Consider the following 23499-nt stretch of genomic DNA (forward strand, 5'->3'; position numbering starts at 1 on the left):
AAGTCCACATCATTTTTAAGTTCTAATTTTGTGATGTGTTATAAAAAAATCACTTAATTGCTGGTTTTGAATTTATAAATATAACTGATAAACTATAACTGAACAATTTCTACTTTTTTTTTTTTTTTTTTTTTTATTTTGCGGTACGCGGGCTTCTCACTGTTGTGGCCTCTCCCGTTGTGGAGCACAGGCTCCGGACGCGCAGGCTCAGCGGCCATGGCTCACGGGCCTAGCCACTCCGCGGCATGTGGGATCTTCCCGGACTGGGGCACGAACCCGTGTCCCCTGCATCGGCAGGCAGACTCTCAACCACTGCGCCACCAGGGAAGCCCTCTACTATTTTTAAGGGGTAAAAAAAAAAAGAACCAACTTTAATGGCTATGCTTTAAAGATGTTCACAAAAAAAAAAAATAAGTTAATTACCACAAAGATTTACTGTAAGTACAACCCCTCCTAAAGAATACATGATGCGCTTAAGAGCACAAAAATAAATCTTGACTTGAACATAATCGTATGTTCCTTAAACCTAAGAATGTCATTTCATGATCAAAATGCAGGTGGCTGAGGAATGAATATACTTTTAAAAAGCTTTAACTGTTCTTTGTGCTGTAAAAGGATGATCAACGATAACTTCAACTTACACTGTTTGAATCCACATTCCTTTTCACCTTTTCTGATATGTAAGTTCCTAGCAATGTGGGGTGGCAGCCACACCCTCCCAAGCAGGACTATCTAAACACCAACACAGAGGGCTCACCACATCCCAACTAAACATCTGGCAGAGGAAGGCACTGCTCAAGGCAGATCTTCCGGCTCCAACAAGCAACATCCCCTGTGCAGAGGTTCTCAACCCGTACTACATACCAGAGCCATCTCAATCCCTAAAAAGACACACATGCCCAGGCCTCACTCTAACCCTTGCAAACCAAAACTCTGAGAGGGACCCAGGCATGGGTATTTTTTTAAAAGTTCCGCAAGAAACTACTGTTTTAGAGTCTCTTGGTATTAATGTATGATGTTCAGAATCGGGGGGGAAAAAAAAAGACCAAAGCAGCAGCCAAAAATTAACCCTCATATGTGTGATGAAGATTTGGAGTTTTATTCAGTGTTGAAACTAAAATGTCAATAAATAAGAAGTAAAAAGAATAGCAAACAGAAATAGCTTACACAGTGTTTATTTTACACTGCAATGAGGAGCCTCTGTACAATAGGAAGCACAGTGTGTGCCTGGCCCTAAGGCAGGATGTGGAAAGAAAGAACCAGGGTCAGCTGGAGAACAGACAAACTGCAGAACTCAGAGAGGAGGGACATCCAGCTTGATGAAGGGGTCGTGCGAGAAGTGAAGCAAAGAGACTTATCTGCATGAAGAGAAAAGGTGGGAGAAAAAGGAAAAAAGTGGCACAACGGAAAACAGGGACGCTAAACTAACAGATGAGAGCAGCACTTGAAACACAGGTAAGAAGCAGACATGCAAAACCCGCTGCCAGCCGCACCTACAGGACAATGTCAATCCTTGCCCACCAGTGTCTGGACCCGAGGCCAGCACAAGCCCCTTCTGGGGGAGTTTCATTGCAAAAGACCCATGAACAGAACTTAAAAACAGATTTTAAGCTAAACCCACCTTTCAGAATATTTAACCATACTTAATGCTGAAAGTTTTTCTCATAGAATCACCACATTTTAGCACTGAGAGACAGATGATCTGATCCATCCCCTCATTTACAAATGAGGGAAGAGAGGATGGAATTCTCTCTAGTTTCCACGGTGACAGTCATGTCTCAAGGGGTAGTGTGGCGATTCTATAATCTATAAGGCAGCAGACACTTGCCAACACTCTTCAAGCTACCATTTTTCTGCACGGGTAAAGGAATGACAGGTGGGCCAGGAAACTGAAATTTCCAGCTTACGTGGAATTCAGTGCCATCTTTTGAGATTAAAAGGAAGCCTCTGTGAAACATTCCAGGTTAGAATTTAGAGGGGCAGAACCAGCTTCACATTCAGGTTTGGTTAGTAATATGTAAGTTAGTCGTGTATGCTCCAGGTTCTCGTGAGATTAAGACTACCTACTCCACTCTTACTGCCCAGCAGTAGTAAAAGCTGGGCCATTAACTCCCAAACTCATATAACACAATCTGTGTTTTATGTCCTATTTCTTTGACACAGGTTGTGGTGTTTGTATGTTAATTCTTTTATATAAACAGAAAATTAAAGGCTTGGCTACCCGGCAGAGGGTTCATTTCTGTCTAGAATCCTTGAAAGGAAAATGTGACTTTTTACAGCAACATTCTTTATGCTGTTCTGGATCAATTTCCCTTCTCTGAGAGCCTCAGTCATCTGACAGTGTTGGGTTCCTTAAATTTATTATTTCTTTTACGAAAAATGTTCACATTGTATTTAACTGAATCTCAGGAAACCGCCTTTTGATATTTCTTGGGAAATTCCTGCACAATTGCGTGGCCTACCAATTCTACTTGAGCCTAGTTTAATTTCCTAAAAGGACAGTGCCCAAGTCACACATATTCCAGTTCACTGCTTCATGGGAACAATCTAGCTGAGACAATGTGAAATAAATGGATTCTGAAAGGAAAATGGTTTTGTATAGACAGACAATCTACTTGGCCTTTATGTTAGTAGAATGTGAAAAAACAATGACTATCCTAGATTATGCAAAGACAGTGAGCATAAAGGTGTAAAGATGGAGATTCTGGAGATACAGAAGGGAGTGGTGGCGAATTTATCATATTAGCATGAGGGCACGGGTGTGAGCAGGCAGGGTGGATGAACATTTACATGGAAGTCATATCGTTGAGAGCGTGGTCCAGCTCCTCGCTGATGGCTTTGTACTTCAGTTTCTGAGCGTACAGCTCGTCTATGACCAGGAATTGGAAGGCAGAGGTGCAAGGACATGGAGAGTGATCAAGAGATGGAGGGTGAGTGAGGGTGGCATGGACACCATCCCGACACAGCAGCAAGAAAAGGGCAATGCATGAAGGAATTGGTGCCGCAGCAGGTGGCCAATGCAGGAGGCGTGCGTTTTGTTTTTAATAAAATTGAAACAAAAACAAAAAGAACAAAACCCATTAGAAAATAAAACAAGAAACTCAATATGAAAATCATAACAAATATGGCAGGTATATCAGTAAACCATGTTAAACCCTGAACGAAACCACACAAGGCTGTCTCCTGGTTGGGAGAGGGGTAATAGAACATCTTTCTTTTATAGAGCTATAATTTAATTACACTGGAGTAGTCAGCCACCTGCCACTATAAACAGTGGAAAAAATATCCAAGGGCATTGTTTTGAAGAAACAATTTGTGACTACAGTCTGTAATCCTTATCTGGCTCCACCCTGAAACCACTGACTTCTGGACCAAACTAGACCACTGGGGTATGGATTTCTGGGTGCCATCCAGACTACTCCTGTGGTCTGCCCACTCAAGCTGCCCTGGCTGGTCCAGGAGGCTTGAAAAGCGAGGAGAGCCACACTTTTTATGGTGTTGCCGTGCCAAGTCTGCAATTCAGTTCTTCTGATGATGAAGGTTTCATACTCTGCTGCAATCTGGCAGATTGCTTTGCAACCATTTGTCATTTTCTCTTTCCCACCAGCTTGGTTGTCATCTGCACCAACCTCCAGTCCCTTCCTTCTCTAGCCACTTCTGCCTTTGATGTATATATTTTATATATTTTTTTCTTTCTTTTTCACAGCCTCAGAGCTCAACATTTAGGATTTCTGAGAGACAGAGAGGGTGTCACTAAAATAAAACCTAAATATCTTAGTGGAGAAGTGCTGAAGTATAATGTCAAAGTGTAGTGCCCTATTAACCTCCATCCCCCTGTCAGGATACACAGCACATGCCAAGAATTAGTAACTTGAAAAAAAAAAAAATCCAAACCCTTACACTGAATTCGCACTTGGGGGAAGACAAGTTGTGCCTAAAAACAAATCCATACCATTCTGGCAATAATGAGATACCACTTAAAGACAGAAAACACACCAGTCATTCTCACCTATGACCACCTCACTCAGAGTGAGAAATAAACCTGCCACACTTCTGAAGAGTGTGCAGTAGAGCCGTTTGGCATCTGCTGTTACAAAAAGAGATGGGCCCCGTCTGGTGGCTAACGGTCATCTGGTGAACAGAGAGTTTAAGAGCCACAGAATGAAAACCCCAAAGGGCAGACAGGAAGAATGTGCAAGAGCAAAGAAGTGTATCAAGGAGGACGCAATGATTGGAAAATGACTTTGCCGGGTCACTACTCAGCCATAAGGATTAAGTTAAAAACAAAACTTAAGATCTTACCTTCTAAGTCATCAATGCTTTTCTCCAATTTAGTTACTGACCTCTCTGCAAACTCGGCCCGAGTCTCGGCCTGCAATAATTCAATTTATTTCAATCAGAATTGGGAAGTTTTAGGTTTCCAGTAGCTACAAATATAGAGAAACTAGAGAATGAAAATCAAGCCTGGCACCCAGGAATGGGGTCTGAGACCACCTGCCAGTCAGTCACCACAGTGAGAGGTGCCGAGCACAGCTCACTCTCCAAGACCACCCCTGAAAATCCCTGGATCATTCTAACTTTAAAATGAAAAAGCCCTGAACAGTGCCGTAAAAACAAACTCAATCCAGCTGGCTTTGTCCACAACACCCTTAATATTACCTCCTTCAGCTTGTCAGAAAGGACCTTGATCTCTTCCTCATATTTGTCTTCCTTCTGCGAGTACTGTAATTAGAAAGAATGTTCCAGATGTCAGGCCATAGTTCACCCTATACTGAGGTCTTCTAATACAACGAAAGTGTCAGCCCAGCCAACAGATGTTGAGGATCTCTTAGGAGGTAATGGAGCCTCTGATATCAAATGGCATACAACAATGCATTCTCTGTTTTCCTGCCTATTGTTTTACATGGGATAAGAACAAGATAACTTACCCATTTGGCACTTGGTTTAAATTAAATTGTTACAGATGACTCACATACTCAAAATAAAATAGATTCTCCATTAAAAAAAAAAAGAATCTGTTATTGATAATCATCAGGAAATTGCCTCAAAATGACGCCATTTGCTAAAGTGTCTAATAGATTACTCCTTTCCTTGGCAGGGTCCCAGAAGAGAAAAAGGGGGTGTCTCTAGAGCAGCTCTTAAAGAAGCCTTTCCCCCACGCCGTGCTCCTGGCCTACCTTCTCAGCCTGAGCCTCCAGTGACTTCAAGTTGTTCGTCACAGTTTTCAACTCCTCTTCAAGCTCGGCACATTTGCTAACGTTTTCGATCAGAGGTAGAAAGGGTGGGAGACAAGCCAAAGGAAGGAGGAGAGAAAAAGGAGAGGGATGGGAAAAAATGAAAACCGAGTCCTAGAGAACAAAGGGCTGCCTTAAAGTAGCCAAATCATCAAGGTACTAAAACGCTCAATTTTGCCATGGACACTGCTCCTGACCTTCCAACAGGAGAAAGGCAGGGTGACAAAATCCAACAACCGTGAAGTGTGATAATTTGGCTTCTTTTTTGGCTGCACCAAAGAGCATTTATGAAGGAAAAACAAAGGAGTATAAAGGACCCAAAGAAAGCACTTAAAGCAAGGTATAAGATAGCAGAGGGTGTAGTGAAGGTGCAGTCGTTATAAAAATGAACCAGTAGGCATTGGAAGCTGAAAGACGCCTGGGTTGCAGTTAAACCTAAAACCCACACATGAGCCATCAGTACCTTATCCTCTGCAGCCATTAATGCTTTCAAGGTCTGATCCATTATTCTTAATTGCTCTTCCAGCTGTCGAACTTGGCTGTTAGTGGACACAGGAAATGCACAAGGCCATTCTCAAAATCAGTGTGCAGGTAAGGCATGCAGTGATACACGCATTCATACACAGACACCCCACGCAAGTCCTCCGTGTTCCATACTCGTGGCTCATCCACATCAAATGAGCACTTAAGGAGCCCGGAGCTGAAACAGGTAAATGTGCAGCTGCCAGAAGGTCATGCTGTTTAGTCACTGCTCCGCAGCACCCCACACACAGCCTCCTGGCGCCGGGCCCGCTTACCCTTCTGAGAGCTCAGCCCGCTCCTCTGCACGCTCCAGGTCACTCTCAATGATGACCAGCTTACGGGCCACCTGCAGCAGAACAAACACAAAACACACACACCATGGGGCTTCCAAGCTCTGAGGAGGGGTGTGGGGTGAGGACTGGATCCGTCATCCCCTAGGAGTCCTTGCCTCCAAACAAGATGATCCTCTTTCCCGTGCACTGGAGAGAAGCGACTCTCCACCAGGCGTGCCCATGGAGAGGAGACCAGAGGCTTCTGCTCACCAAGACACAGCGTGGTCAGTTATGGGTGGGCTGGCTCATCTTTAGTCCTACCTAGGTGAGGCCTGTATAATTACATAGCAGCCAGACCAAGTGTGGAAGGAGGGAGAGAGATGAAGTCCACAATCTCCAAACTAGCAGTGTGATGAGACATACGCCTTTTATGCTGAAAAGGCGGGGCTGCAAGACAAGACTGAAAATAATCCTGAGAACTCCATCCATCTAGAGCTCTGTACCTCGACTCCCTCTGTGTGCAGCAGGCTACAAATGCCAAGAGAAACAGCAAGAGAGGCTGACATGAGAAGCTGCTGAGGTGACTAATGAGGTCAGTGGAAGAAAGGACCAGAGAGAAGGGATCCTAGGAAGCATTTCAAAATTAGTGGGCATAGTGTAACCTGGAGATGGGAGATGATGATGACGAAGAGTCAGTGCTGTTTCAGGATAGCCACAGTACATTAAGGGAAAAACTAAAACCTTAACACAGTCATATGGGCTCTGTTATCACACAGGAGGTTGCTTTCATGGGGCATGACCAGGAGGTGATTCACCTGTGAACCCTGAGGAGAGAGGAGGACAGACAGAAAGGCCTCCATGAATCTAGGGAGCAAGTGCATGGTCTGTGTCTCTACACTGACTGAACTGGGCTGTGCCAGGTGAATCACACTAGGGAGAACTGCTTGTGTGGTGACAGCATGAGAGGTCCCTTCCACAAAACACAAGAGGCCCAACTCTCCCTTCTCCTGACCAGAGAACTTTTGTCCTGGTCTTTGTGTGTGTGTTTGGGGCGGGGGGTGGGGGGAGGCATGGGGGCACAAAAAAAGCTTTGGTCTTTCCCAGTGCAACTGATGCCCTAGCAGGATCAAAATTGAGAACCGTTTTCTGGGGACAAAGGAACTCTGCTTCTCAAAACCACCCATTTCTGCTAAGGAAGCAGATGGTTTCACTGAAGAACGCAAGGCTGCACACTGCTCCCCTGCTCCTGGGCCCCCGCGGCTGGGAGTCCACAAGGCCTTGGGCCCCAGGATCTGACCTCTTCATACTTGCGGTCGGCATCCTCAGCGATGTGCTTGGCCTCTTTCAGTTGGATCTCCTGAATTTCCATTTTCTCCTCATCCTTTTGAGCTCGGCTTTCAATGACTTTCATGCCTCTGAAAAGGAAAACATGCAGGAAGGCCCAAGATTTAGAGGCGACCTCCACAAACTCACCCTGCACCACAGTGGTTTGTGAGGCTCAGTGTAACTGACAGACCGAAACAGAGCACAGAGCTACTTTTATCTTCCAAACCATGAAACAAGACTTTCCAGAGCTGAAGGCAGAAAAGACATACACTTCCCTCTCTCTGTTTATTGTGAATGAAAGGTTACACTTTTGGTACTGTTGACACTGTCCAGGCAGCTAATGTGAAATGAAAGGTACCATGTGAAGATACTGTTTGAATGTGGGAGGCATGGAATCAAGAAAGGTCAACAAGCTTTACCTGCTATATAAATAATGGGACTTCTGCCCTTTTTTGGTGGGAAGCTTCAGCTTAAAAATGGACCAAAGTTAGAACAAAAGCAAACTTATCTTCATGTACTTCCTTCCCACAAAGAAAGTAGCTGTTCTTACCCCTTTAGCCACAAATGTAAGTATTAGATTGAACCAAATGAAATTGCTGGTATTTGACCACATCGGACCTGCAAAAATGGCAATTTCATGTGGGTTGACCTATATTTTAGAGAAGAAACTGAGTTTTGCCTATAATAAAACTCATAATAGAGGTGTTGAGAGGCAGGACCAACACCATCTTCTATGCTGATGTATACGTTTGGATCCTTCAGCATGGTGGTAAGTTTTAGAAAATGTTAATTGACCTATATTACAGATTTATGCAATAACAAATTGTGTTAAAACGGGACTCATTTACCAAAATCTAAGTAGGCAGTAAGATAAATAAGTCACTATTTTTTTTTTTTTTTTTAAATGAAGCACTACAGTGTATTTTAGGAGACCTGCATCTTGGCTCGGCCATAAATTCTCTTTGAGAGTTCGGGCAGGCCATACCAGTCTCTGAACCCTAGTCTCCTCATCTGTAAAACCAGGGGACTGGAGTAAATGATCTCTAAATACCTTTTTACTCCAATGTCTAACACTGCCAGACTGCCTTCCTTTCAGGTTCACTAACAAGTGTATTTCAGGAAGAAGCCAGCCACAAAACCATTGGTTATATGTACACTGTAAGAGATGAGAGTCATCTTTAAGAATTCCAAAACTCTTGATTAGAAAAGAATCAATAATCAACAGTGAATAATGAGCTGAAAACTTCAGCTTAAGAGCTTCTTTAATCCTAAAGTCTGAAATCATTCTTTATCCATGGTGGCAGGGGGCAGAAATGCACCTCAAAGACGGAGAAATGGACAAAATGACTGACTGCATGCACCTGCCCAGGTCACAGCGCAGAAACACACTGCCAGCGTCTGAGACATCACAATACTTTGTCATCCCTCGAAGGGCAGAACTCTCTCTAGTCTTGTGGAGTCTTTCTTGGAGTGCTTCCAAGTAATATGAGTACAATAACTTGAGTACAATAACTTGAACAGTTGAACATGAGAGAAAATGCCTGGTGGAATACACGATGGCTGATATGGCCCTGGTTTTCCTTTACTACCACAAGGCTGAATCTTGGGGTAATAAGTCAGGTAGAGCCAGGTCATAGTGGGAGCATGCTCAGCAGACATGCAGATCTGACTGTACTTACCTATGCACGTGTGTCTTATCGGCTTTACTAAGTCCAAAACAATTTACTTTTGTGGATCGTATTTCTGTTTTATCTGTGCTTTCTCTTCCTCTCATTTCTTGGGCTCTTTGACAACTGACAGCCCATACTGTATTTACCTCGGCCTAAGCCTCCTTGGTATATTTCATGTTTTTTAACATCTTTATTGGAGTATAATTGCTTTACAATGGTGTGTTAGCTTCTGCTTTATAACAAAGTGAATCAGCTATACATATACATATGTTCCCATATTTCTTCCCTCTTGCGTCTCCCCCCCTCCCCCCCTCCCTATCCCACCCCTCTAGGTGGTCACAAAGCACCGAGCTGATCTCCCCGTGCTACGCGGCTTCCTTGGTATATTTTTAAATAAAGTTATCTTTTTAAAAAAATTGCATAATTGCTCCATGGTCATTAGGAATTAAAGAACCAAAACACATCCCTAAAACCTCCCGTTTACACGTCCATCTCCCTCGCTGGGTGGTGAGCTCTAAGAGAGCAGGAATGGCGTCTTTTTCTTATTTGAAACCTTGGGGTTTAAAACAGTGCTTTGCACAAAGGTGTCCCACTAATGTTAAATGAACAAAACCATTAGTTGCACCTGGATCAAGTCAGGAAATAGTGCCACCAAGGTACTGTAAAATTCTTAGAGGCCCAAGATCAGAGAAGCCCTCCCGTCCCACCAGGAGGAAAGGCTGTGCTAACAGGTGGGCTGGGCGAGGGGTCCTCACCTCTCACTCTCATCTGCTGCCTTCTCGGCCTCCTCCAGCTTCTGCAGAGCTGTTGCCAGACGCTCCTGGGCACGATCCAACTCTTCCTCAACCAGCTGGATGCGTCTGTTCAGAGAAGCTACGTCGGCTTCAGCCTGGATAGAGAGAGTGAAAGGCGTTTCAGTGTCGGAGAGAAAGTGAGGGTAGTGCCTTCAGGAGGGGCTGAGACTGAAACACTGGTTCCAGATGGGAAGCCTGGGCCCTGTGGTGAGCCACCCTAAAGTGTGTTACAAGCCCTGGTCAACTCTGGAGTTGTCGGATACGTTCATCCATTGACATACCCAGTGAATGTCCACCTTGGGGTATATGCAGATCCACACACACCATCCTCATCAGACAAAGCGACCATCAGCAACACTCTCTCATTTGGTTCTCTTCCTCCACGGATTTCAACAAGCTGGCTTTACCTGCCTGTTAAGGGGGAGCTTCATCACAGCCACCTCACTCGGTGGGGCCTGAGGTGTGGACAGAGGCGATGGGACTTACCCAGGCTCAGTCACACAAGACGAGAGCAGCACAGCGAGGACTCGGACTCAGGAGTCTCAATTCTCCTTTCTGCTGATTGTGTTCTCAAAGGGGCTTTATTAAATATTTTAGGAACTAAAATATTTTTAAATTCAGTGGTTCTAAAATATACACCATACAGAGACACAGCAAAAACTAGCAAGCCCCCTGCCCTTCAGCACCCCTTTAGAATAACTGGTCACACTGGAAGAGGGCCAAGACAAATTTCCCAAGCGTTTGTGACATACGCCTACAGGAATTTCTCACAAGTCAAGGTTGCTACAAAAAGAGCTTCAAACTCCTTAGAAGAAAAGCAGTACAGATACTGTTTTTACTCGGTATCTATCTCTGAAATAAGATGTTTCTTTTTGGGGGACGCAATGGTTACCTACAGTTATGAGCATTTGTTACTATAAGCCTTAGCACACTTGCAAGCCTGGACCGGTCCATTACATACACTTGCATTGATGGCTGTTTAAACATTATGCACTTAAGTGAAAGACAGAATTTGTTAATCTGGTACTGTTTCCTCATCCACTCTGAATGTGTGCTTTTCCTGGGGTGATGGGGTTTTTAGGACACTTGGAAGTTTTCTAAAAACTACAACATGCACTTTGGGACTATGCTAGCTCTCTACCTACAGTCCTGTCTTCCTTACTCAACTGTAAGCTTCTTATGTGCAAGGAATCACAATTCACTGCACAGAGTATGGGCTCAGTAAAGGTCTACTGAACAAAATGAGTAAAACCAACCTAATTTAAACAAAAGCAACTTTTTTAGTTTCTGGACCCATGATACACAGTTTGAAATGCACATGTAGTTAGAGTTTACGATTATGGCCTTGAAGTAAAGGAACACGAGAACATTCTGCTCTTTGCTCATCTAGATTTGTAAAATTTTAAAAGTCAAGTTCTCTCTGGGAAAGAGAGGTGATTAGGGCATCTGCAATCACGGTGAAGGACTTTTTATAAAAACATGCAAATACACTTTTATCGCTTCAAAAATTAACTATGGGGCTTCCCTGGTGGCGCAGTGGTTGAGAGTCCACCTGCTGATGCAGGGGACACGGGTTCGTGCCCCGGACCGGGAAGATGCCACATGCCGCGGAGCGGCTGGGCCCGTGAGCCATGGCCGCTAAGCCTGCGCGTCCAGAGCCTGTGCTCTGCAACAGGAGAGGTCACAACAGTGAGAGGCCCACGTACCACACACACACACACACACACACACACACACACACACACACACACAAAATTAACTATGTAGTAATAATTGGCTGATGAAGGCAGGGAGCAGGGGAAAATGTGAAATGAATCCGAGGTCAGTTAACAGTTGCACTGGCCCACAAAGTAGATCACTGAAGGTACACAGCTAGTAATGGGCTCCACCAGGTCTGGCAGGTGAATGTTGGGAGTTTTTTGGAGGAGGGATGAGGGTAATAGGGATAACACATTTCTTAAATATAGAAACTTTAAAAAGTTTTTAGCCCCATGTAAAAAAACAAAACAAAACAAAACAAAACCGGAAGGAGGTATACATTAAGGGTATACTTTGGGATCAGGTCAGATTTCTTTTCTATATTTTCCATTTCTAGTAAAATTCTATTCATTTCATGAATGGGGGAAAACAAGCAAGCAACCCTGAAAGCTGAAAACTGAAATGAAAAGCAAAACAAAAACCACCCTCCAAACCACCACCAACAAAAAAACCTCAGCAGAGTGTCTAGGTCATGTACTCAGAAGTATTTTTCCCCCTTTTCTTAAATATCCTTGTTATAGGTGCTGCAGCCAGAGAAATGTCAACAAGATTTTCAAAACAATTTCTGTAGCCACCACACTCTAAGCTTCCTGTTCTGTTTTCGATCTGGGCCCCAACCTCAAGGACTTTGTACTCACAGAGAGGAGACTGTTTATACTCCGGGGAAAGAACCCTCCAGGTGCCAGGCCAGTCCGGGTCCCTGGCCTCCCACACACCTGGGGCATCAGAGAGTAAGGAGACAGCACCCCATATTCGTTCCTGCCTCTGCACAAAAGATCTCCGTACCTGAGAGGGACGCCCATCAATCCAAATCTTCCCTCTTCCCTCTTATTGCCTCCACTCTAACCGTTCTTTCCCTTAGCTCTGGATACTGTTTTATAAATGTCATTAACTCCTTTTCCCCAGGAGCATTTTGTAGAACCTACATTAGGGGTTGTGCCCTACGGAAATACCAGTCAATAGGCCTCGTATACGGCACCAGAACAACAACTGGGAATGGAGACCTGTTCTAGGAGCCAGGACAGGGGCAACACAGAAAACAGACCTGTGGGTGGTCCACAAAACGGGGTCTAAGATGTTTAGCTGGAGGGGTCCCTAGGCATTGTCCAGCAGTTCCCACAACTGGCTGGGTGTCCAGATTCACCAGGAGATGCATATTAAAAATACAAATTTCCGGGCTTTCCTGGTGGTTCAGTGGTTAAGAATCTACCTGCCAATGCAGGGGACATGGTTCGAGTCCTGGTCCGGGAAGATCCCACATGCCGCGGAGCAACTAAGCCCGTGCGCCACAACTACTGAGCCCGTGTGCCTAGAGCCCGTGCTCCGCAACAAGAGAAGCCACCGCAATGAGAAGCCCATGCACAGCAACGAAGAGCAGCCCCCGCTGGCTGCAACTAGAGAAAGCCTGCGCGCAGCAACAAAGACCCAATGCAGCCAAAAATTTAAAAAAACAAAACAAATTTCCAGGCCCCATCCCTAGAGATTCTGATTCAAGAGGTCAGAAAGGAGGACAGGAATCTGCACTATAAAAAAGCAACCCCCCCTCTACCCCACCCACCGTCCAAAGAAGCTGGAAAATCCTGTGGGAACCACTCATCTAGCTCTTTGTAGAAAAGAGAATAGAAGAGGGAGGGATCTTTGACATGCTCAGGTCACAGCCATCAGCGGCAGGTAAGACTAGCACCAAAGTTCCCTGGTCCTCACGTGCTGGCATGCCTGCCTCCCTTCTCAAGGCCTCCTGGAGCCTCGTGGAAGCCCTGGAACTGGTGGTTCTCACCTATGGAGTCTTTCTGCTTTCTGACGTCAGAGCAGCAGGTTCTCTACAGCCACCCTGACTCCAACCCCCTACCTGAAAAAAGGCCTTCAGCGAAAGAACCTAACCAGGACTAGAAGAACGGCTACTGTACTGAATATCATCCGCTGAACAAGTCCTCTCAATCCATTTGGAAAAAAGGTGTCGTATAAAATTGAAAACATCATCGAGTAACACCAGGGGGTACCAGCTCACACAAGGACACAGAGCATTTGTTCTCAATCCCAGAAACCAACGCCTGCTGCCCCAGAGGTTTCAGAGCAGGATGGGCAAAGGTGCTTGTAGGTAACAGCCCAGATCTGAAAGCAGTGTCTGGGGTGTATCGATCTCTACATAAGCTTCCCCCGGGAAAAACCTGGGCTCTCACTGGCTTCTCAGGCCTCACCATACTGGTCTGATCGCAATTTAGTTTGGTTCTCTAGAATTCAAGATATATTCAATTCCATAAATTAATTAAGGACACCCTTATTTTCACTTTTGTTTTTGGGGGGGGTGGATTATGCTCTATGTTCAAAAGGCCCACATCTCTCACCTGCACTAGCTTTTATCCCCGGTATGTATTCTCTGAGTTCTGAGGCTTATTTAGATATTTTCTAAGGTTCTTTCCATCACAGCACCTGGGCAGTTTACTTAAGACTTAACTGGCTGTTGCCTGTCAGTACAAACCCTACAGACACATGACCATCTGTTATTTAAAAAGCAGATATAAATAACAAGGCATTTGGGAAGGGTCAAGACCCCAGACGCAAATTATTTCCAGGCATGGAAGTCACCCACGTGTACTGGGTTAGCTTCTAACAACAGCTCATGTGTTGACACTGCTGGTGAAGTCTTTGGGATGCTAGTTTCTTTCATTTCAAAAGTGCTATTGTGTCCCAACATGTAATGAACTACTCAGAAAAGAGACTGCTATATTAGTAAAGGTTACCAACTGTCTTCCTGCAGATCTGTTGTTAAACAACCACCAGGCGCTCTACATGTGTGCCTTAGAGCTGCATGTGCCCCCCAATCCCTTCCACAAGGTACCAGCTACCTAAGAAACTACAATAGATAGCAAGGGCATGCCCACACAATACAGCAAAATGTTACTCCAAGTCTGACTTGAAAGAGAACTTTTACAGGGCCTAGATTTTCATGAAATCCAGGTGTTCTAGCCAATATAACCAAAGGCAATTTAAAAATAGCAATGATTTTTACTTTAAAAACAAGTATTTCCGTTAGGACAATTAAGAAGAAATAATTGTAGGAGAATAATATTATATCCTAAAACTAAATCCTCTAGAATGTATGTTCAAAGTCCTACCTGAACTGGAGTACTGCATGGCATGATCAAAGGTCAGGCCTTTTTATTTCATGCGAACTATAGATGTACAGAGAAAGTTTCACCCAGTTTACTGTGTAAGACCCAAGTCACTACAGCCAAGTTAAACTTCTGCCCTTATATGGTAAGGAAAGGGGAAAAAAACACGGATGACATTAAGGGGCACTCCCATGGATAAGAGTTAAAAACAATCTCTCTATTGCACCAAAGCCTGTAACTCACGAGGCATTTTTGTGTAATGAGTGAGAAGGGACGTGAACAGGGCACTGTAGTGCCTTCACCTTGCTTATACATGAAAGCAGAAAGCCAGAGTATATATACACTCCAGCTACTGCCACCCTGGCGGGGGGGGGGGGCAATGGGGGCACAAAATGCACTTTTAGATTTCTGTTTTCAGAAATATTTACCAACTCTAAGGAGGGGAAGGGCTGGGAATTTTTGTAAATTGGTTTTTCCTGTGATTTAATGAAGTTACCAATTAAGAACCTACAGGCTGCAACTGTTAAGTGCCCTTGTTTGCTGAGTACCATCCAGAAAGAAGGAAGGCAGACTGCCTTCTTCCTGCTCCCACTTTGATAAGGACAAAAGACAAACAAAACCCTAGTGGGTCACAAGACCTGGAGTCAACCATTACATCAAGCAAAGTAGCCTCATTCCAAAATTTTGAAGGGCCCACACACCTTGGAAAAACAAACCAGTAGAAAAAAAAGGGATGGCTGCTTTTTCCAAAGTTAAGTGCTGGTTGTAATAGGGCCAATTAACTACAGCCTGTCTGAATCTTTGAGAATGTGAATTAGGGCCAACTCTCCAAATAGTTTTTGCAGTGGCTCATGACTTTGTCACTAAATTTTTATCCTTGCTGCCAAGAGAAACTGTGACTGCTAGCTTAACTCACAGCTATGCCTGACAACTACCAAGAAACCACCTTCAATTAGCTACCTTTAAGTTCCAGTTTCATAAGTTAGGAACACCTCTCAATCTGAAATTCTCTCTTCAGTGGTCTGACCCAGTCCTCAGGTTGTTGTCATAAAAAGTTCTGTGCCCATCCAATCATCCGGATAGACTATTTTCAAAAATCACTTAAAAAATTTTGAAGCTAAACCACTTTTAACATAAAGCTTTGAAAAGAATGAAAGCATTATCTTTACCCAACTGGCCCAGGAAGAGTACCGTCATAAAACTAAGCCCAAAAGAGAAGGTGAGTAAAATAGTAACAATGTGCCCTTCATAAAATTTATCTTCTGTGTCTAATATCAATCACCAGGCCAGCAGTCCATAAGAGGCTCTCCTGTACAGGACCACATATTCCCTTTCTTAGCAGGGGGAGGGGAGTTCTACCGACTTCCACCACTAATACCCCTTCAACCCACCGAACATTCCTTCCAGCCTGCCTGTGTCCTCTCTCCGTTCAAGTTGAAAAAAGAAAAAAAAAAACTGATTAGAAGCATTGAAGTGGAGTGTTTTAAGATGTAGTGAAATGAGCAGCCCATCTTTAAGACCCTTTGATAGCTGGTGAACTGAAAGCAAAGGAGCAATAAGCGATGCCGAGTGTGGAGCAGTTCTAATACCAGCTGATGCAAGGCACTTACTCTAGTGTGCTAAGCACCATTGCAACTTCTTTACACACTCTTTTCATCCTCACAACAGGCAGGTACTACTACCATTACCCACATTTTACAGTCGAGGAACTGAGGGACTGAGAAGTTAAATGATTCAAATCCTAGCAGCCTGGGCCCAGAGTTCTTGTTCTTATCCATCATGTTCTATTGGTTCTAATGGTTCAAGGACAACTGCGAGCCAGAGAGGGAGTCGGAATTCATTCATTGCCTGGCCAAATTCAGAGACATCCATGGGACCGCTGCTGTCTTGTCCTCTACAGAAAATGATCTTTTGCCTATTGATTTCCTGGTTCCTGCCTATTTTATCTGAAACTTCATCTAGTTAGGCCTTCCTTTCAAGAGGACCCATTTGCTTCTAGGTATTTTATGCAAAACAGGTCTCATAGCTTCTGCAGCCAGCCATAATGCCATTACATACACCTCTCAACTCAGAATACGCCTCTATTAAGCACAGAAGGACCCCACATGAGCGCTTGTCATAAAATTCCCAAGGTGTTTGAGTATCCTGATTTAACACACACACACACACTCAAAAATCAACAAACAGCAAATGCCTTAACTACCTCTGAAATCCTGTTCCGGTGTGCTGGATGCATTTGCCTTAGTGGAAAGGAAGGAAGCCAGGTATTACACTCAACGTGGGGGAGGGGAAGCCGGCGGGAGAAAACACCCAATAATCGTAGCTATTTAGCCTACTTTTTCAAGACTCGGTAACAAAGGAACATCTACCTGTACAGGAGAACTTGGGAGGAGGGATGGTTAAGAAAGGGAAGGGCAAAGGGCCGCATACTAAGTCAGAACACGCGCTGTCAGTGTCTCAACCACCCCAGAGAAACAGGCTTTCAAGAAACCAAGGCTAAACAGGGATGGGGGAGTTTAGCATCCCCGGGCCCCAAAGCCAGACAATGCCTCAGACATGACCTGTTAGCGCCCTTCCCAAAAGAACGGATTTCCAAAAGGAGGGACCTCTTCCGTCCCCACTCTCCGAGTAAATAATACCAGCAGCGCAAAGGGCACATGCCGGGGGACCCGAGACGCCGGGCCGAACGCAAACACCCCAGACATAGAGTTCCTTCTGGGAAAGAGCTGCTTCCAGAACCTTCTCAACACCACTAATTCTCCCTCGGTTCTTTAGACCAGCGAGATGAAAAGGGCTGAAGTGAACGGGCAGTGCCCCTCCCCAGAGCCCTACACCTGCGGGCCCAGGTGCGCCCCGAGGCGGGGGGAGGGGTGGCGGGGGAAGGTGGGCTCCGGGGGGCCCTGCGGGGCGCGGTGGGGCCGACTGGGGAGAAGGCGCCTCCGGGGATGGGTGATGGGTGGGTCCCTTACGGTCTCCCTCAGCTTCCTCTCGTAGTCCAGCTCGCGCTGCAGGCTGCCCGCGCGCTCCTCCGCGGCGTCCGCCTGCTCCTGCAGGCTCCGAATCTTCCTCCGCACCGCCTCCAGCGAACTGCTCCCCGCCATTGCGCCGGGAGGCGGCGGGCCGGCAGGCTGGCCGACTGCCGCGGGAGAGGCCGGCTACTGCGCTCCTGCCGCCGCCGCTGCTGCTGCCGCACTCCGATAGCCCGGCCACCCCGCCCAGGCCGCGGCGCGCCACAGCAGCGCCCCCTGCGGCCCAGGCACAGCCCGGAAGTCGCGACCTCCTAGGCTGCGCAGGCGAACCGCAGGCGGGTGCGCGAGCGCTGGGGGCGGGCCCAGCGGGCGGGGCGGGGCGCGCGCCGCGGACCCCGGGAATTCTCCAACCGCGGGAGGCACCGCGCATGCTCGCGGCCGCGGGGCTGACAGGCGCGGTGCGCAGGCTGCCGGGGCACCTGGTGAGCGGGAGGGTGGCCAACGCGCCGAGGGTGTTACTTCGACTCCCAGCGCCCCTCCCCTGCGCCGTGGGGAACCCGAGTAACGGATTTGGCTGCAAAGGGCGACGGTGCCGCCTATTGGCGGCGGGAGCGCTCCGCTCGGGACTACCAGTTTCCCATGCCCAGGAAGGAGAAAAGCCGAGCGAGGGGTTTGGGGCTTGAATGTACCCGCAAAGGGATTGTTCCTCGATGTGAAGAACCCCAGAACACAAGATCCTAACCACAGCAACTCTCCTTCCCTCCAAACTCATGAAGGGAAAACCACTAATGTACTGCATAGAGGTTAAACCTCCTAAATGCTGTCTCCCTAGGTTAGAATCTGGCTTTTGGTTTTGTCCTGGTTGTGTGACGGAAAACAACTTGACTTTATCTGTAAAAGCACGGTTAATAGTAGTACGTTTCTCATAGGATTGCTGTGAGGATTATGAAATGACAAAGCACTAAGCACAATACCTTGTACGTAGTTAACTCAAATGATAGCTTTAGTTAATAAATACACAGGCACTGTCTTGAGTCAGGCTACGGCCTATAACCAGCTGTGGGACCTCAAGCCCGCCAGCCTATCTGGGACTTACTTTCCTTTCCACAAAAACAATCATCTCAAGGGTCCCTTCTAGTTACAACCTTCTCTGGTTTTAGATCAGCCTCTGAGATCTTCTGCAAACTGACCAATTCTGGGCCGGACTGAGATGTCTTAAAAGGCACACCGAGGAAGGCTACAGAACCCTATGAGAGCGTCTGGCTACAGCTGGATGAAAACCAAAGCGGGCACAATCTTTGGGAACCACCCTCTGGCAATTCTCCCCTTCGGCTACGTTTTTAAATGTCTTCTAAGTCTCACAGCTTTCTTTCCTCACCTTTCTCACAGAAGGCCCTTCAAGTCAGTTCCTATGTGTTTAAGTGTGGGAATAATGAAGAAAAAGAAAACACACTTGACAACCCCCTCCTACGCCAAAGCCCTAATGAGGAAGCTCCTTGCTTTTCTGACTCATTTGCTATGGACTTTCTCACAGCCTCCCTCTGCTGAGACTCTCACAAAGCCCAGCATGGGCCCTCACATCCTGTAGGTGGAGCCTCTAGCTTTGTTTCCACACAGTTCAACTAGTCAGGAGGGAGGTCACAACTGCTTCCCTAAGAGTACAGACTGGGGGCCTCCAACTTTGAGGGTGGGAGAAGGGGGCATCTGGGAGCCTCCAGGAGACGCAGAAACTGCTGGACAGGTGCAAATGCTCTAAGCAGCCAACTAGTGACATAATGTCCTGCTTTTCAAACATCTGGGAAAGTCAGTTTCAGGTGAGTTCATTTTCAGGCTGATGTCATTATACAAGAGTTTAGGACAGTTGTTCTCGGCCTTGGCTGCACATTGGAATCACCTGGGTATTTAACAAATACTAATGCCTGCATTCCACTCCCAGAGATTCTAATTGGCCTGGGGTACAGCCTGGATTTTAAGTTTGAAAACCATCCTAGGCGATTGTTTAGGTAAGGTTGAGAATCACTGATTTAGAAAGCAAAGACCTACAGGGAACAAAGACTTACATACTGCAGATGTCAGAGACATCACAGTTATTGGGGAAGGCGTTGGGCCAGAGAGAAAATAGAGCGCTTGATCCCCTTCAGCCTCACTTATGTGGAGGGACGACAAAAAATTCAAAACAAAACCATCAGAGATCCGACCTTGCAAATTACAACCTTTCAAGCTAGGAAGAGCCAGCCCATTTCTGGAATAGGATTTGTAAAGTGTGTTGGTAAATTAATAGAAAAATGTTTTTAGTAGTAGAAAAATGTGAAAATGTTTTACATTGGTGAGTAATAGTGCAATGTCCTAATCCCAAATGTAATACAATTCTACCTCAGGAAGTTGACCTCTCTCCTACCTTTCTCTAGTGACATCTGTCTCTTCCTCCTCAAGTCTTCACTATTTTTACTAGCTAGCAATCACTCTAAATATAGCATTTCTTCACAAACGTCTTGCACATCCCTACAGATTCCAAACAACCTAAAATGTCTTAAAGGGGAAGATGAGCAATATACTACCAAAAAAAAAAAAAAAGTGTACCATATTAGGGATAGTTTTCCAGTGGAAAGAAAAGAACACAGCTTCAAAAACCTCCCCCTCCTCCTGGCTCCGCTCTCTCCCACCGAGCTGGCTTTAAATATCCTCTTTGCCACTTCTGCCTCACCTCATTCCAATGCACCATTAAACAAGACTTTTCAATAAAGACATGATAGAACCACATAGTTACAATAATTATGATTTTTTTTCCTTAAGAATCGTAGTAGATTTTTCTCCTTCTCTTGCTTTCAGTCTTACTGGGCTATTTTCAAATTCTCTGCATTCTTTTCCTTATAAGGAATATCTCTCCTTGATCTATCAGCGGCTCTTTTGAAAAAGCTAAATAAACGTCCTACTGGAGAATTTCGGGGAGACAGACATCCTCCATTTAACCATATACGGAGCAGACATCTGATCTACATTACACAAAACTGGCGCAGAGTTATATGCGTTTTTTTGGCTCTTTTTCTAAAGCCAGGTAGTTTGTAACTTAAATATTTTACCTAAATCAGTGTTTCCCTGAACCCCCTTTCCAGGGACCTTGCTTTTCACTGAAACTTTCTTTTTGTCAGATTCTAAATGTCCTGTGTCTGGATCTCTCATTTACAAAGCACACTCGGAGATTACGTTTCGTGCCTTTCATGTCACGGAAAGCCTTACTGATTTCAAGACCCAGATCCTCCAGCAATTTACACTTTACTCTCATACAAAAAATTCTGCTGCTGCACTTGGTAGTTCAACTTTCTGAGCATAGGTTTCCCTGGTGCTCATACATTCTTGAAATAGTTACCAACTTCCCAACGAATTCTTTCCTAATTGGGCCTCTAGGCTTAATTAGCTTCTAGAATGGTGTGAAAAGAAGTCGGTCCTCTGGAAATCTAATGCTTGTCTTGACTTATGCAGCAGAAGAGGCAAGCTCTTCGGCTAAAAGGATTCCAGAGGGCAGTGGACAAAATGCTGGCAGAACTTTTGTGGTGCGTGCATCATCCTTGAAACTATGTGGTGGTTGTCAGCGGCTGACAGGTTGGGGTGGGGTGAGCAGGAGAGTCGGGGGCAGCTAGCTCACTATACCATATAAAGCACTGAGCTATATATAACTCCCAGCTTACTTTCTGGATCTAGTCCCCTCAGACTGCAGACCCAAGCAAATATCGTCTTCCCAGGCAGATCTTAAGGGCTGGATTAAGCTTCCCTAGTGAGTAAGGAGGCCTCAAGTGTTTCTGTGGCCCACCATCAAGCTTAGCCTTCTAAGTAGCACCATGCCATTTTTTCAGTGCCATCTCTAGTCTGTGTCCTGACTAGACCCACCACTGAAAACCAGGCCTTGCCACCCACCAGAGATGGCAAAAGGAAAGAAAGTGGAGAAAACTAGGCATTCTGTTTGCACAAACCTCGGTGATGACACCTCGGAGGTTTTCTGCCACCATGGAGCAGGGTTCACCTCCAGAGTCCAATTTCAGTTACTGTATTATTCCAGCTTCTCACCCACCCGCCTCCACCCCCAGGGGTGGGGGAAAGAAGGAGAAAAAGAAAGAGGAATGGATGAAATAAAAATGAATGTGTGCAGTAGCAGTCAGAGGCAGCATCCAGTGCTCTGGGCCACGGCAGGCTGTGTGCGGGTTTCCAGCAAGAGGAGGTGACCCTCCTCCATTGCTCTCTGGCCCCTGTGGTGACCCCAGAGCGGCCACCAGGGCAGGAGGGGAGGGAGGCAGTGTGTGCGTGCACTTACGTCGGTGGCCTTTTTCTCCGCCAGCTCCAGCTTCTCCTGGGCATCTTTGAGAGCCTCGGAGTATTTGTCCAGTTCATCTTCGGTGGCCTTGAGTTTCTTTTGCAGCGACACCAGCTCATCTTCCAGCTGGGAGTTGGCCGTGGGGGACGGGGACGGGAGGGGGGGTGCAGCAGGCAGCGTGATCCCGCAGGGGAGGGGTGTGGGTGCACAGAGCCAGAAGGACAGGGACAGCGGGAGAGAGAAAGGGAAAGACAGGGAGGGAGAGAGAGAGAGACAGAGTTAGCCATTCGTGCGCCGCGCCGCGCGCCCAGGGTACCTTGGCGGCGGCCTCATCGGCGGCCAGGAGGCTGTCCTCTGCCTTGTGCAGCTCCTCCAGCACCCGGTCCCGCTCGTCCTCCGACGCCCGCAGCAGCTTCTCCTTGGCCGCTATGTCCTCCTCGAGCTGGGGGGCGGCGGCGGGCGGGCGCGGCCGGCCGGCACGGACCGGGTGTTAGACACACACACACACACACACACACACACACACACACAAAACACACGGGCACCGAGTTGGCTGGGGCCCTTCGGGTGTGAGGCGCCGCCGAGTTGGGCTTCAAGGGTCCCTAGGTAACCCTCCTCTCGCGCGGAGCCCACTCCGCACCCCACCCCAGCCCCCCGGGGCGAGACTCCTGCGGAGGTCTCAGCGGGCTCAAGCCCACAACTTGGGGGTGCAGAAAAACGCCCCCGTCTCCCCGGCCCGCCGTACTCTCTAGTCTGTCCATCTTTGTTTTTAGGAACAAACTGTGGGACTGTCCCTCCCACCTCCCTCGCGCCCCCCCCCAGTTGAATGTTTTATACTCCCCAGTCAAAAAGTCCAGAAGAACTTCTAACACTTTCTGGACTTGATTCCCTTCAACTCTCCTCCTCTCCCCTGCCCCCGAATCCAAAACTGATTTCTCATCCTGAGAATCAAGTGCCTCTAGGACTTGAAGGGACTTCGCGGGCTCTGGGAACCAGAAAAGGGAAATAAGCGTCCCCAGACGAGAGAAAAAGTTAGAATAAGCCAGAGTCTCGCTCTTCCCTTCCCCCTTCTCAGACGCCCTGGAGTGGGGTGGCTCCCCGAGTCCTCGGAGTGAGGGGCCGGGAAGGGGTGCGAGGCCCGGGTCCCGGGGCTCGGGGGCCCCCGGCGGGCGGAGCGCGGGCGACCGGCCGGCGCTGGGCCGGAAAGGCGCAGGCAGACCTGCTTGCTCCTGTCCTCAGCCGCCTTCTTATCGGCCTCCGCCTGCTCCGCTCGATCCAAGGCGTTCTCCTTGTCGAGCTTGAGCATCTGCATCTTCTTCTTGATGGCGTCCATGGTGGCGGCGGCGAGCGGCCCTGGGGCTGCGGCGGCGGGAGCGGGGAGGCAAGAGCGCGGTGGGGAGGCCGATCCGGAGTGCGAGCGCACAGCCGCCTGCTGATCCCAGATATGTACTTTCCCAAGGGGGCGACCGCATTCCTCAAGACAGCCAATACTTTTTTGGAAAAGCTTTTTTCTCCTGCCCCCTTTCCCCCTCTCC

At 47.0% G+C, this 23499-nt stretch overlaps 1 protein-coding gene across 1 annotated transcript; it reads right to left on the reverse strand.

Moving 5' to 3' along the window:
* Positions 1–1159: 1159 nt before the first annotated feature.
* TPM1 (tropomyosin 1) lies at positions 1160–23499 on the reverse strand. The gene is given in 11 exon segments (XM_089907139.1): positions 1160–2869; positions 4303–4372; positions 4660–4722; positions 5178–5253; positions 6032–6102; positions 7326–7443; positions 9780–9913; positions 21965–22122; positions 22125–22238; positions 22241–22406; positions 23184–23499. Coding segments are annotated over 11 exon segments (1167 nt in total). The 5' UTR covers positions 23298–23499; the 3' UTR covers positions 1160–2786.

This window comes from Delphinapterus leucas, chromosome 2, assembly GCF_059928025.1.
Source record: "Delphinapterus leucas isolate spDelLeu-1000000601 "Yukka" chromosome 2, BTC_Dleu_Yukka2, whole genome shotgun sequence".
Lineage (NCBI taxonomy): Eukaryota > Metazoa > Chordata > Mammalia > Artiodactyla > Monodontidae > Delphinapterus > Delphinapterus leucas.